We start from the raw sequence: 16,640 nt of genomic DNA, 5'->3' as shown, positions 1-16,640 counted from the left end.
GAAGTCACGTAGGAACAATCGTATTCCCTCTGGGGAACAGCATATAACTGCACCTAATTCTTTCAGTGTTTTAATGCCTAATAGATTTTCTGGACATGACTTAGTAAGTAACAGGTCAGTAGTGCGGGACAATGGACCTACTTCTAGAGTAACTGGCTTTGAAATTTCATTTACAATAGGTTTTCCTGAAAATCCAAGGGAAACATTTCTAGAGCCTGAGAGCGGAGCCCCTGGAACTTCGGCGTGACTTATAGTGGTCCTACTTGCCCCTGTATCAATCAGAAACTTTGTCTTTCCCTAGTACTTGACTATGAACATAGGGACCTTCTTGATCTACAGGTATCTCGATGAGAGGCAAGCCTATCTCCCTCTCTAGGCTGTTTCATGAATACGGTTGATACTCTGGATACTCGGACTGTGCATACTGATACATCTGCTGTGTAACATGCTGTGTTGCAGCAATAGGCTGCGGTACAGTAACTGTCTGTGGTGCATTCTGTGGCTGAGAAGTCTGTGAAACTTGTTCTTGTCTAGGCGGACGTGGTCTTTCTTTAGTCTTACCAGTAGCTATGTTGTGTTTCAGAACTACACACTCGTTTATAAAATGACCTGGCTGTTTACAATAATTGCATGTCCCTTTAACGGGAACTGCAGGATGACTGGCTTGATTCGGACCCCTCTTCTGACTGTCTTGAGGAACAGATTGTGCAACTAGTACTTTCATTTTCGTGTCTTTCATACGTTTTCTCTCATGTTCTTGTTCTTCCCTGATTCTATTCTGGTGGTATTGGAGCATCTGTAACATCTGGGACGGGGTATTAGCTTGCCAGGTACTTTCGACTTTCAAAACTCGATTTTTAATTGGTGGACTTGAATTCTCGACTAATTTAGTAACAAAAAGGTGAGGGTATGACTCGCTACTTGTCTTGAGGCCACTGTTGATGCTAAAACATTTCTCAAATCTAGAATAAAAATCACTAATGTCTTCGTCTTGTTTCTGTTTACAGGCTGAAATTGCATCCCAGTCTTCCTTTTTAGTTGTTAGTAATCTGGGTAAAACTTGAATCAATAATTCAGGTAATTCTTTACATTTCGCTCCAAGACCGGTACCTGGTACTCGTGCCTTATCTTCAGCTTCTAGAACTGCCCAATCTATCTTTTTCTCTCCCACCTCCCATTCTTTTTCCTTGAGCTTTTCATACACCCCTGCGGGCAGCAGAACCTTTAACATTTTAATTATATCTGGATACGTGTATTCTCCCATACGGAGCATGTCTTTTAATTCTCGATGGAACCCCGCTGGATCTTTATCATGACAGGGAATTAATTTTTTCATCTCTAAGAGTTCCATCTTTGTGATCGGGGTGTAAACAAACACTCGTTCTAGTTCGCCACCCGTTCCTCTAACTGGGTGGACTTCTCGTAACGGATTCTGTCTCTCCATGTAAAATGGTTTACTTTCTGGGGGTGAGACATGAACAAAATGCGGGTTCAAAAACGTTCTATATTTGTGACGCTGTTCTAGAATGACACTAATTAAATCGGTACCTAGACCTTTCCATCTATACTGGAGTAACTCGTTCAGGATATCATGTAACGGGCCTGGATCAGAGTGCTGACCCTCATACAATGTAATGAGGTGCTGGATCATATACATACCCACCAGTCGCTGCTCGGCTGGGGGCAGTTTCAGAAACATTTGTGCCACTATTTCGTCTGGAAAAGTGGTAGAATCAGTAATCCATCGGACTGCTGATCGGGCTAGTTCTTGTTCATGCATAGTACTTAACTCACTGTAACCGATTCGTGATTTCAGAATGTGATCGGTAGCTTGAAACACTTGTTCTAGAGAACCTTGTTCTGGTGCTGGATGATGGAAAGTTGACTTGTGTTCTAGGCGTAAATGGCGATCTGGAAATCTAGATTTTCCTACATACGCTATTCTGGCGGGATTCTCGTCGTCTACCTCTTCAGTATCAGAGTTACTTTCTTTCTCGCTTACTTGTGCTGCTTTACGCTGTTCGTGTAACTTTATTATTTCTTTACGGATTTTCTTGTACATACTTTCCATAGCACTGATGGTCTTGTGCTTACCCTCGGCTATATTATCACTCCACTTTGTCAGGGTTCTCATTTCGACTTGATCTTTGGACGGGTAATCTTGTTCTCTTATTAAACAATTAATCAAAAACTTTAGTATCATGAGCTGGATCTCAGCTTTCCTTTGAGACATGACTTCGCCAATGCTTTCTGGATCATCCCCTGTACGGATGAAACGATATATTCTGTCTAGATCTTCTTTCATATTCGGTAGGGTGACTAGATACTCGGCCACCTTTCTTACGCGTAATGAATATAAAACCATATTATCCTCGCCTGGGACTGGATCATAGCCGCATTCGGTAAGGGCTTTCCTTATTTCTGCAACAGACTGATATCTGGGCGTGCGCTGTGACGCTTGAGCATGTAATTCGACTGACGTTAAACGCTTGTGTGGCGGCGGGGTTTGAGGAGGACCTCCTCCTGCGGCCCCTAAACTAGAATCGTCAACTGATACTCTTCGTACTAGTGTGGCGGGAAATTGAAATGCGGGCTGAACTGGTATGGCGGACTGGACCTGGGGGACCGTAGCAGGCACTGCGGTGTCTGGAGGAACGGGAAGTGCCTGATTTACAGGGACTGGCGGGGCGGGAACAGGATTTGCATATTCTGGGACTGTGTCGTCCAAATAGGACGAGATAAAAATATCAGCTGCGGTCGGTTTGTGACGTAGCTTGGTCGGAACTAATGGTGGCGGGAACTTACTGAATGCCTCTGGGGTCGCTTTTGGCAAACCCTCGGCAAGAAGAGGATACATACCCTTAATAAGGGCATTCCTCTGTCTGTCTGACTGTTCGGCTTTAACTTGTTCACCTATCTCGATTAGTTCTTTTTCTTGGGCTCGTTCTAAGGATTCTCTACTTAATTCTGACTTTCTGATTTCTTTTTCCGTTCTTTTATGAGCTTCTTTGCGCCATAACTCGATGGCATCTTTCTGTGACTGTCTGGCTTTCTTTTTCCATAATGCCTCTTCTACTCTCATGATGCACTCGGCATCCCACGTACCTGATACGGGCCATCTATACTTTTCCTCTAACTCTTTGGTATACTCTACCCATAAATCTAGATATAATATGGCACTTATGCCATGCTTCTGATACATAAAATGACCTGGACTGTCCCTAGGCGGGACTGGAACTGCTGCTTCCAGCAGACCCTTTCTAGTTTTTAACTGACGTAACTTAGAAAACAAGGGCATGACTGAACTGTAACTGAGACACAATACGTAATTACACAATAAACACAATAATTACTTCACACTCATACCACAACATCAAAATACATGAAGAACATTTAGAATAACAGTTCGAACAGAATACTACCTGGAATACGGAACACAGAATACATGAATTTTCTCGAGAACAGAACTGACTAGAACAGAAACTAGATGCACTGCTGAAACAATACGAAACTTACCGGTCTCATAAAGAGACACGTCAGGACCCGCATCCACCGAAGTGGACACTTCGTTTGTGGGTCTGTGTACCACCAACCCACGGACCAGAGTCAATTAAATTGACCCTGTCTAGATACTACCCCAGTAACGGTACTCACCGGGCAGCAAGAACGGAAGGCCTCGGACTGGACTGGACTGCTACGACGACGGACGACGAACTTCGGACTTCAGTTACGGGTGGACCTCCGGATACCTCGGACCTTGGACTCTCGGCTTGGGCTCTGGTCGGGACTCGCCGCGTTCCTCCACCGCCTCGTCTGGATGCTGGACCGCCTCCTCCGTCTCCTCCATGGGCCTGAGGGATACTTGAAGCAGAAATATCTGCACGTGCACGGTATGGTTCCGTCACGGCTGCAGAGGGTCAGGGGGCCGGCGTGGCTTCACCGGCGCGTGGGGAAAGGGCAAGTCCCTGTTCGGGCGCCATTATGTGGTAAATAAATAAATAATACCTCTCTTTTTGAATGCATAAATGAATAACAGATAGCTCAATAAATAAGAGTCAAGATTCGAGGTAGTAGGAGTTTTGCAGGTTTAATACAGCATAAGGACAGGAACAGGACAACCTGCACAGGAATAGGATGGCAAGCGCTGCCGGGGGCAGGATCTGGAATGGCTAGCCACTTTTAATAACAGTACATGAGCATATATACATAACGCAAACACATAGCATTACATTGCAATAGGCGTAGCAGTGGGTGGAGCAATAGGCATGACGCGTAGCAGTCGCGAAAGATAAGGGTGAAAAGAGGTGTAACAGGGCGTATACATAGACATGTGATGCAAACGTAACAGAATATGTCATGAATGGGGTGGAAACCATGGAGGGGGCTACCTAAGGAGCCGGGACCTCTAACCTGATGGTGCGCGCAAACTGGCAATGACGTGTTACTAGGAGAAGCTGGGGGCTATGAACTCTGTGCTAGGAGCAGAGACTGAAGTCTGGAGAGTCAGGGCGACATGTACCTAAGTAGTATCTAGTATCTGATGTTTAGAGAACATGTTGATAGAATCCAAAAGTTATCGGGGTAAAGGCTAACAGACTCTAGGACTGGAGCATGCATTATTCTACATGTAGTGCGTGATGAAGAATATTAAATGACCATTAAATGCAGTATTTCTCTTACATGGAGACGTAGAGGCTAGACAATGACGGAAACTATTGATGCGATTCAGTAGCTTTAGGAATGCAGAGAAGGAGGGCTGTACTGATAACTCGAATCATAACATACTCTTGGCAGACTCAGAGGCAGAGCCAGGCTGAACCGGGCACTGTGAGGCTGGAAGTAAGTGAAGGGTCGAGGATACAGGTGGGGGCTGTATCGCTCCTCAGCGAGGGCTTCAGGAGACAGGAGCTGAATCTGGTGTCCGGGCCCTTTTGAGGCCTAGAAACGGGGACTTTACAATGCATTAACGTGCACACTGAGAAACGTGGCAACGTAGCTTTACATAGGCCTGATATTCGTAGTATTCACGAGAACTGGAAACTGGCATACTAGAGGTGGACACAACTATAATTGCGTCTTTAATCGAACATGGGGAATAACATATGCATATTAATCATGCACACATAACATATGATGGAGGACGCGTAGGGACACAGAACATGGCATAATTTACTTTTCCACAGTGCTTAGGTTCAGAGCCAGGCACTGTGGCTCTCACTTTGGTACTTGGCTTTGCATCAAATCCACCGCAGCGGGCATTTAGCAAGACAACATGGCCTCTTCTTTCAGAGGTGTCCAGAGATCTCATCTACCCAAACAACCCAGGGAGTATGTAAAGTTTATAAGACCTTCTCAATAGTCTACACTGTGCTCCCACCCCAACTTCCCGCAATATGATGTTTATCCACACCATGTGCTCTGTACTGGGGCACAATAGCATGATGGTGGAAGGATACAATTTGACTTCTTGCCTGGTCCCCACGTGTTCTGGAATGCCACACTGCGTTTACGTATTTTTCTGTCTTTGACAGTTGTATCATGGCGACCACGTTGGGTGGGTGCGTCTTTGCTGTTTTTGTACCAGTATTCAGCTGCTGGGACGCCTGGCTGAGGCCGGTGAACCCTCCTTGACCCCGGTGCATTTGCACTCAGTTGCCCCTGAGTGTGTGAGGCTGATGAAGACCCATGAAGGTTGCCTGGACTTAACATTGGATTATTTATTTTTATGTCCTTTGGTCTCTGTTGTAGAAGGTAAATTATGGCCGAATCAGTGGCCAGAAAATATATTTGGCTACCCGTGACAAGTGGTTTTTTAGCAAAACTGGCATTGAAGCTTTGAAGAGAGGAAATTGGAGGTTTAAGAAAGAGCATAGTAGAAAAAGGAAATAGTAGAAACCAGGAGAAGAGACAGAGATGGGAAGATGAACAGAGGGTTACAGAGGATTGGAAATTATGGAGGAGAGTGAGAGGAGAGAAAAAAGATGGAGGAGAAAGGAAACCGATAGAAGCACTGATTAGGATTGCAGATGAAACAATGTGGATGAGGGACAGTAGAAAGCATACGCGAGAAAGAGGATGAAAAACACGTAGTGAAGACAAGTTGAGAGGAAGTAGAGAAAGACTGATAGCAAAGAGGAGACTACGGGTAAAAGATGGAGAGAGAAAGCGACAGAATGAAAAGTTTGACAAGTGTATGATCCGGCATCCTTGGCGTGGGCTTCCCCTAACTTTTTGTCTTCAGTCTTCCTGGTTTTGCGCTCACATCATTTTTGCTGGCCTTAGGACTCTGCCCATTTTACCACTGCTACACAATGCTAAGGTTCTTATGTGCTTTCCCTAAAACAGGGTAAATTAGCTCATACCTAACTGCCATGTTTAATTTACTTGTAATTACCTAGTAAAGTGGCACGACCTGTGCCCCGGGCCTGTAAACTAAATGCTACTAGTGGACCTGAAAGCACTGATTGTGCCACCCACTGACGTAGCCCTTTAAACATGCATCAGGCCTGCCTTTGCAGAGTCTGTGTGTGCAGTTTTAAACGGCCATTCAACCTGCCAAAAATCACCTTTTGCCTGGCCCAAACCTTCCTTTTTTATTCAGATAAGTAATTTCTAGTGTAGGGTCTTGACAGTCCAGAGGGCAGGGTCCAATGTGTTTACAAAGTTGGACATGTACTTTTAAGTTTTACATGTCCTGGTAGGAGCAAAACCTTTTTATTTGTTTTTCACTTCTGCAAGGCCTACCTCTCCCGTAGGATAACATTGGAATTACCTTATTACATTTTAATAACATTTTACAAATGGGAACAGGTATCTCCTTCATTTCTTGTGTCTCTGGAATCACAATTTAAAATTCATGGTGAAGTCAGATTTTAAATTGCAATTCTGAAAATGCCCCTTTTAGAAAGTTGGCATTTTCTTGCCTTAGCCATTTGGTGCCTGCAGCCTGTCTCTGGGCCACATGACTGTTGATGGGTCAGTTGGGGGATGTGTATTCTTCCAAGACAGCCACACACCATTGGGAGCTTAGGTTGACTCAATTGGCCATTACTAGCAGGATGGGAGGGAGCAGCTGGGCCCAGCCCGCTTACACTTGAATAGGCTGTTACCTGTCTGGACACAAAGGGGTGGACACCCCCTATACTCCATCTGGAGCCAGGGCAATAAAATCAGGGCATCTGTGCACTTCAAAAGCATGCCTCTCGAAGCATCTCCCCACTACAAAGGCACGACTGTAAAAGAAGGACAGCAGACAACACCAGCGGCATCAAACCCTTGGCAACGGACCCACCCTCCCCTCGAATCTCCTACACGTCATCCCCCACCACCATTCAGAAAACCCTTATACCACCCTCATTCTGAAACCCTTGCACCACCCTAATGCCACATAACAACATAACACACCATCACGCTCTTCTCTCTCTTTACTCCTATTCCTATCCTAGGTCCTGCCTACTCTCTCCCAATTGTATTTTTCTTTACCTACGTCCTCTGTTGCTGCTAATACCCTTGTGCCTTTCCCCCTACTGATACCCTAGCTCTAGCTGTGCTTATACCCTAGTAAATCTACCTACCCTTTAATTCCTAACCAATCTCCTGTGCACTAATACCTCTTACGCTACCTATACCGAGAACCTAAAGCCCAACTCATACCCAAGTATTTGTACTCTTGACTACACTTTAGCACCCTTTCCTCTGCCTATATATCCCAGAACGTCTCTTTCTGCTTATACCTTAGTACCTCAGCCTTTGCCTGTACCCTAGTACTTCTACCCCACTCTATAGCCCACTAAATCTATGTACCCCCTAATCTCTGCCCCTGCTCCTTTATCCCAGTATATCTAACCACTCCCAAGTATGCCCTGTGCTACCTATATCCGAATACTTCTGCCCCTTGTAACACCCTAAGTACTTCTACCCATGCACTTTTGTACCTTTACCCCAGCCATATATTCTAGTAGCTCTACCTTTCCCTATATCTTAGTCCCTCACAATACCTAGTATGTTGTTGTAAATGACTGGGTCCAGACGTGGTGGATAAATTGTAAGGCTTTATTTGTAGACAAGAGGTTGGCGAGAGCGGACTCCTCCAAGCAGAAGACAAGATCTAACTGCTTTGGAACAGAACACTAACTAAAGGAGAAACAGAATGAGAATGTGATAACATTCTTACACTAGAAAACTCTATTAAACACTAGACTGTGTATTACACATCTTCTTCCTTTCCAAACAATGAAAGAGAAAAAGAAACCAAGCTATACATCATAAAAGGAAAACTGGAAAGGGGAAGAGAGAGAAGAAAAGAAAAAAAAAAACCATCTGTTAACAGGCAAAATATTTAAGATTCATAGGTGGTTTGCGACACCTAAGAGGACGGGAGGAAACAGTGCTCTCCAAGCTAGGTATAGTAGTTTGATTAGCACTTGCAGTAATGAGGGAGTCACCTCCCACAAGGTATTACCTGAAACACTCAGTTGAGTGTAATCCAAGGAGTCCTGGGCTAACACGTATCCACTATTGTTGGTGGCACTGTCATGTTTGTTCTGCACAAACCGGTCATTACATTTTTGATACAGAGCCACACGGCGAAAGTTCCAACACTCACCATTATTCAAGATACCACAGTGGTTAAGAACTTTCTTGACAGTAAATGGACCCTTACATTTAGAAAGACCTCTCCCTATTCTGCCTGTTTTGATCTTAACCTGATCACCAATGCTGAAACGACAAACTTTATCCCTTGGTTCTTTGTGGTGCAAATTGTACATCACGTAAAGTAACTAACTGTTTCATCCAAGAAGGAACCAACTTTGTTCCAGGAGACCTGCCCCTCATCAACTCAAAGGGTGACTTTCCACTCTGAGCACATGGAGTAGAACAAAATGCCCAAAGCATTTCATTAACCAATTTCCGTACAATACAACCATTAGCCGAAGCCTTTGAATGATTCCTTTGACTACTTTATTAGCCCTTTCACACAAACATTTTCCCTGGGGTTTGTAAAGGGAAGTGAGATGATTACATATTCCACAATTCTTTAAGAAAGTTTGCATATCGTTAGAAACTAATTGTGTACCATTATCTGTAATAAGAATAGAGGGCATGCCTGAACAATTTACCTAAAAACTTTATGGTACTTTCTGTGGTGATGTCATTGGTAAATTCGACCACCAGCCATTTAGAGAAAACATCCACTGCAACAATACCAAACCTGTCAGACTAGTGTAATTCACCCATGGGACCGATGAAGTCTAATCAAACAGTGTGCCAAGGTAAGCAGGATTGGCAATATGAGAATCAACAGATTTGCAACCTGCTTTAAGTCTTTTTTCTCCTTCTTATTTATTTATTTATTTATTTAAAACATTTATAGAGCGCAACTGTCGCCTGGCAGGCATCCTGGCGCTAGAGTAGCTTACTCCTAAGATAAAAAAAAACAGTGGGAGAAAGATAATGGCGAGGGGGGGGAATCTAGGGAAAAAGCCAAGTTTTTATTAGTTTTCTTTACAAATGGAACAATTTTCCACCCAATCCACCACATGGGCATCTAAACCAGGCCAGCAGAAATTATTTTTTATAAGTCGTTGAGTGAGACTTTGACCCAGATGCCCTTCATGTGCTAAGGTCAACAGTTTTCTCCTGATACCAAAAGGAGGAATAAACTTTTCACCCAGTGTTTTCTTTTCTTCTTAATAAGTTCTTGTTGCGTCATTGACAAGAAATAGGAAATTTACAATAATTATCTGTTTTACAAGAAAAAGCACCAAACGCATAGAATATTTCAGTTTTAGCCCCTGGTGAAACAATCCTGTGTGTATCCAATGTCTGCTGTTACTGAGTGATGTGACTAACCTTGTCAATAGATAATATTGATTTATTGATTTTCCTGCACAGGTGATGTCGGAGACTGGAAAAACTATTTCTCTGAAGCTCAAAGCCGGGAGATGGATGCTAAGTTTGAAGAGTGTTTAGGAGGAACCAAACTTGGAGAAATAATGAATTATAAAATTCACTGCAAGAGCTAAACATTCATTTCAACCCTGCCCATGATGTCATTAGCCAGAAACCATGCCGAGCCTGAATTACAACATCTGAATGGATATTTATTTTAATTTAATTCTGAGACCACTGATTTGGTGAATAAATACATTTTTGTGAATGCATCTACTGTACCTATTGTATTATTAATTTGTAATCTTCGACGTTTACTTTGAAAAATATTTCCTTATGAAAGCACAATGAGGGCCCCCCCAGCGGCACTGCCCACCACCATCCACCGTCCACCAATTAGTTATCACTAATTTGCATCTCACATGGGAGTCACGGAGGGCCACGAGAAGGGTACGCATGGCTTTTTTAAACAGGGTCTTTATGGCCCTACAAATGAGCTCTCCCCCCCACCCGACAGAATGTGCATGGCATGTGAAATGTCACCTTCTTACAAACAGAGATGTTAAAAAAATAAAAATTAATCTCGCTCCTTAAACATTAAGTGTGTCTTGTGTGTGAGTGCACGTCAAAATACGTACACAGAGGTTTGTGTACACGATCCTCAGCAGACATGATCATAATGAGTGATAACAGGTGTCTGGCCATGCAAGTTATACGGCGAACATACAGGATCCTCATCAGCTAATTCGGACACTAATCATCGCTTCTCACATCAAATCACCACAATATAGAAATGTTGATCAGAAGAAAAGCACTAAAATTGACAATGCACATCCATCTTTCTCGTGTACATAGCGTGTAAAGGACTTAGTGTAATCTGGTGTACCTAACACTGGTGCAGAGCAAAGAGCTTGTTTCAACTGGCGAAAAGCATTTTGACATTCATCTGTCAAAGGGAGAGGAATCGGAGTCTTCTTAGTCAAAAGTGCTAACAATGGTTTAAGTTAACCCAATGAATGCACAAACATCTTTCTGTGTGGAAGGTACTGGAGTGTCTAAAATTGCTTGAATGCGATCTGGTGTCAGTGCACGTCCCTCCTTAAACAGAAGATGACCTATATAGGTTACCTTCGGTCTACAATATTGCAATTTCTTTTGTGATACTTTATGGTGATGTGTTGCAAGAAAAGAAAGTAAGGACAAAGTACATGTTTCACACTGCTCAGGTGTATCAGCTGCCAACAAGATGTCATTGACATATTGTATGAGAGCTACTCCTTCAGAAAAATAAAAGAATCAAGTTGTTGTTTTAAAGCTTGACTATAGATACTCAGACTCTCAGTGTACCCTTGAGGAACTCTACAAAATCTGTATGATCTATTATTCAAAGTGAAACCGAACAAATATCGGCTATCAGGATGAATAGGAATCGAGAAGAAAGCATTCTTCAGATCCACTACTGAAAATGTAGTTGCAGTTGGAGGGACCAAGGTAAGCAGTGTCGTAACGTCAGATACTACAGGATATTGTGGTACTACAATCTTGTTGACCTCCCTCAAATCATTGATAAATCTATTAATCTTAGTGTCAGCATCTTTTTTCAAAATGGGAAGAATCGGACTATTGCAAACATTATAAGGAACTTCTTCCACCACCCCCACTTTAATCAGGTCTTGTACAATACGTGTAAGTGCTTCTTCTTCTTCTCGACACATTTTATACTGAGGCAATCTCGGCAATATAGCACCCTCCTTGACACTAATATGTATTGGTGGGATAATCATTTGCCCTAAGTCAGTGTCTGAAGTAGCCCACAAAGTACTAGGGAGAGAAGCTAGTGTGATATCCTCTTTAACAATACAGGATCTCTCGATCATGGGGTGGTTGTCATTTAAAATAACCCGTACTCCTTCCAGAGAACATCGTATCGTGGCCCTGAAATATTTGAGCATGTCAAGACCCACAATATTGTCTGGTGTATTTGGAGAAAGGAAAAATGGACATGAAGCAGCAAATTTATCAACATGGAGTGCAAGTGGTTGTGACAATGGGCTAAGGGTGGATGTTCCATCGAAACCTATCGACAGGCAGGGGAGCCCTAGGAATCAAGTCTTTAGACAAGGCGCTACGAGTAGCTCCTGTATCAACCAGAAACTGATCAGTAGAACCCAAAACTTGTGCTGTAACATAGGGACGCTCCTGATCTACTGGAACTTCAACTGATTCCTTACCCCATCCTAGGCAATTCTATGCATAAGCAGAATCTAGCAAATTAGACGGCTCATAGTAGGACATTTGATATTGATTCTGTTTGTCCACGTGTATTAGCATCAAACCTAGCGTGATCATTTGTGTTTCCTCTTGGCCCTGAATATCCTGAGGGATTTCTCATTTGTCACCTACCACGTGAACCCTGCTGAGCACGTAGCACAGGAAAATTAGAAATCCAATGTCCGAATTGTCTGCAATACGCACATTGATCAACAGACAAATCTACACGAGGATAGGGAGGAAAAGACAAACCATAAGATCCACGTCCACCTCTAATATTACATCTAGAAGGTGGGCCATAAGCTTGAGCCATCATAACCTTTGTTTTTAACTCTTTAGATTTTTTATCCTCCTTACTTTTTGATTCTAATTCTTCTCGTTCATAATTCTGAGCCATAGTTAGGAGAGAAACCGGAGAGGAGGTAGTCCATTAACTTTCGCTGGCCTTTAGGCAGCTAGCTATTTCTGGCTACAGGTTTGTGACATATTTATTGACAAACAGATTCCTACCCGTATCATCTGTCAATGACTGGACACTAAAATAGTGGAATGCTTCTTGAAAGCGTATGAAAAAATCTGAAACTGATTCATCTACTTTTTGCTTGCAAGATGCTAATATAGCCCAATCTATCTTTTTAGGGGAAATAATCGTCTTTAATTTCACCAATATAGCTGCTGGAAGATCTAAAATCTGCTGACACGGTTTTTGTGCAGGTTCTCTATCTTTACCTGATTGTTCTATATCTGACCACAATACCCGAAATACTGCACGATCGTCAACTTTACGCACAGTTCTCCATATATCAGGCGGCAATATTAATCCAAAAATCAAATCAATATCAGACAAAGTCATAGTACAAGAGCTGATGGCACCCTCAATTTCTTCATAAAAAGCTGTCGGATTCTTTGGTGGATCAGGCAATGCATTTTTAAGAGCCATGACATCTGCTCTATTCCAAGGAGTATAAACCCAATTATAAATAAAATACCCTTTCGCGTCAGTAGAAGTCTTATCATCACTTGTGCCTGTTCCTTCAGGAGGAACATATAAAGGCGTGGCTTCCCGCATATGTTTCACATTTACAACATTCTTATCTGTTTCGAGCGTCGGAGCTCGTGCCTTGCTGATTCGAGATGTTTGTGCAGCTGCGTCTGCTGCCTTTTTCTCCTCCCGCATACGGACTGCTTCATCACGTAGTTTAACCAAGAGTCTGATTGTGTCAGGCACCTGGGAGAAAACAAAAGAACCTTCACGTAATTGCTTACAATCCGCTGCTATATCATCTGGCTCCATTTCCATTGAATATTTCTTAAATCGCTCAAGAACCTCTCCAGCAAATGTCTCAGTGAAATATTTTTGCTCCCATTCCGACCAATTCTGAATAGTATCTAAAATGTCAGAAGCAGTATTAGTACTACGATCGGCTTTACGCACCGCAGATCTAATCTGAGAGGAACGTTCGGTATTTAACATTGAGCGAGTGTCTCGGGCTTTATCCTGATCCATAGGAGAGTCCTCATCTGACTCATCAGGAGCAGAGGGAAGAGTATACGGAGGTGGACAATGATCTAATAGGAGAGAATCATCTTGGGGTGTATTAAGAATAGGATAAAGAGGCCTACGAATAGCGTATTGGCCATTTAGCTGTAACTGACCCTCCCTATCTTCCCTTTCTTCATTTTCTTTAATTTCTTTATTTCTCATTTCTAATGCTTTTGCATGCACACTTTTACGCTGTTCTTTTTCAATCAAGGCCTCTTCATGCTTCATTCGCTCACGCACTTCTTTCTCCCACTTTCGCACACAGTCAAACATTGTAGTGTAGTTCCTATCATCCCAATAAGCTCTGCGCATTGGAATAATACCTTCAATAGTATAGGCCTAGACCAGACGTTAACTAGGTCTACTACTGTCGATATTAGACTTAAAGTTTTGGGTTTGCCAGCTTAGCTCAGAGTTCACTAGAAACTTTCTCGAATGTTCAGGAAAGAATTAACTCTCCTGATTAGACAAGAAGGGATTTAGTTTCTGACAACCATAGAACATGACAACTTTGCTCTCCCCTAATCAAGAGTGTATCTCGAGAGTCGTGTGAACAAAAGGCAATTTATTTTACTCAGTCAGTACGTGCATTCTTAGTCTCATCAGATTGTAGAGAAAAGGAAGAGACGGGCGTGTTCAATAAAAGATGTTATTTATTGATCAGTCTCTTTTCTCATACAAGAGAAATGGATCGATATTATTGCAATACTTATGATTAAGTAAAGTGCATACATTAAAAGCAGAAGTATAAAATAATACTGTAAAAACATTGATATGGTTTCTAAGCCATATGAAGGTTTAAAATGATTAAAATAGATTACATACATATATACATTTGACTAAACGTACTCAACTGGTGTTTCTAAATACGCCTACCCCGTGTACCTGACCTAAGTCTAATGCGTGGGCGGGAATAGAAAGTTACAGTTTAAGTTAAGTTTGTTTTGCCAAGTGACTGACTAAAGAATTCTCTGTGAGGGGTTATTCAGTTCTGTACCTGGAAGTTAGGATGAATGAGGGATGGTATCTCTCTCTCTGGTCTCGATATTCCAGGCTGCCTGCGAGGGCTACCCGGAAGCGCCAGTGCTGGATTTCTCGGCAGGAGAAAGCAGCGCGTCTCGTTCTCAGCGCGTCAGGCCTGCGGGGCTGCGCCAGCGGGGTCTGCTCTGCTCTGGGCTTCGGCAAGTATGGCTGCTCCGTCTCGTCACCACCGCGTGTGTTGCATAGGGCAATATCGGTAATATTTATACCTTTAAGGTGCCGAGATTGACGTAAGGATGGACATAGATACGTCAATAAGGATGTCATACGACTTGGTCGTTAGCACATTCTTTTGCTGAAGTTCTCGATGAAATCAAAACAATGGCCGCAGGGTTTTTCCAGGTTGACATAGGTTTGATTTGTTTTGAGAACTCCGTATGCCTTATCAGGGGCTGGAGGATTATCGCTTGTCTAATTAGATGGCAAGCGTTATGACCTAATCAGATAACACGTTCCTGTGCCGTAGTGTGGCTTTATCAGATAACGGTTCCTGCATCATGGGGGTTTTCTGCCTCATGGGCTGACTGCTAGTTAACTTGTTAACCAGAATAGGGTCAGGAATAGGGGGATCGATTCAGAACCTATAGGAATACATCACACCCACTCCACGCTAACTATGGACATATTTACTAATCTAGGCATAGTAAAACATAGTACAACATACTATAGGGTATTGTGTATACCTTACCACCCCAAAATACATAAATGCATTTTGAAATTATCAAATATACGGAAAAAAAGCAGTCACATGTATTGTATGCACTCAAGCTGTAGAATAATGCTAAAGTAATTACGCATTTGTATACATTATTGCTATTTGGTATATGAGAATTTACACATGAAATGGCTCTTAATACAGAAAAAAGGTTCGAGACCATTTCATCACAGAATAAGAATAATTATGAACATACCAGCGGGCAGCTAATATCTATAAGCTATCTAAAAATAGAAATCTTAGTTCTTTAAGAATAGTTTCTTACTTTAAGCAGAAGACAAGTGTCCCGAAAAAATATGCAAAAATATTTTGGGGCTGCTAAAAAAACTGCTGTCCGTGAACTGGAGGGAAAACTGTTCATGAGATTCTGTTATTAAAGTTGAAGGCCAAATTCAGGGTGTCGGGAACGCCGTGTGCGAGCTTGCTCAAAAGTCTCTATTTCTGCTCTGGTGAGAACATCATATCATTTAGGCTTTCGAAAAAGCTGTCAACAGCTTCCTGGGAAAGTTCCACTAACTCGGAAAAAGGTGTAACCATGCATTCGTGCGCATGATTGTCTCCATTGACGTTCTGATTTGGATTGCTGACAGAAGGTCGTACCTGATCGATGCTGCTTTCATCTTGAACTTCACTACCCCTTAATCGTAGTGGTGAAACTTCCACGAATGCCGTCATCAGGATTGGTAGCCGTTGAGGGCAGCACAAAGCATGAGCCTTTGTTGGACTCAACAATGTTTCTGCATCCATTGGCGCATCCGATTGTAGTGTCAGACAGATGTCTAACACGCATTCTTCTCCGCATAGCAGGCACCTTAATACAGGTAAAACACATCGTTGCCACATTGGTCGAAATGATAGAAACCAAGTCATGTTCAGGTCTCTAAGCCGGGATAGTCCCAGGATTTTTGTTATCCGGTCCCGGTATCCAATGGCTAGGATTGTTTCTTCCCTTGTCGCAGGTGTTTTGTCTGTGACATGGTTTGCCATAACGAAAAATAAGGACTAGGAATAGGATTCCTGCAATCAGTCCTAAAATGAGGGGAAGTCCGCCAAAAATCGAATGGACGAAGTCTGGAAAAATACCCAGTATGGCTTTGAATGGTGTTAATGCCATCGAAAATACTGTCTTAAATACCTTTGAGACCCCAGTGGTATCAGAAATATTTAAGATTTCGTTCA

General features: G+C 42.7%; 1 protein-coding gene across 1 annotated transcript in view; it reads left to right on the top strand.

Annotated features, from left to right (window-relative positions):
- Positions 1-10,163, top strand: part of LOC144770905 (sulfotransferase 6B1-like) — a 357,544-nt gene extending 347,381 nt beyond the window's left edge. Inside the window, exon 7 of the mRNA XM_078655696.1 lies at positions 9,895-10,163. Within this exon, the coding sequence (XP_078511822.1) occupies positions 9,895-10,025 (131 nt within the window). The 3' untranslated portion in view covers positions 10,026-10,163. The remainder of the gene's footprint in view (positions 1-9,894) is intronic.
- The last annotated feature ends 6,477 nt before the right edge of the window (positions 10,164-16,640 follow it).

Source organism: Lissotriton helveticus, chromosome 7 (genome assembly GCF_964261635.1).
Source record: "Lissotriton helveticus chromosome 7, aLisHel1.1, whole genome shotgun sequence".
NCBI lineage: Eukaryota > Metazoa > Chordata > Amphibia > Caudata > Salamandridae > Lissotriton > Lissotriton helveticus.
The sequence above is the reverse complement of the archived record's forward strand: the minus strand, read 5'-3'. Positions and strand labels throughout refer to the sequence as shown.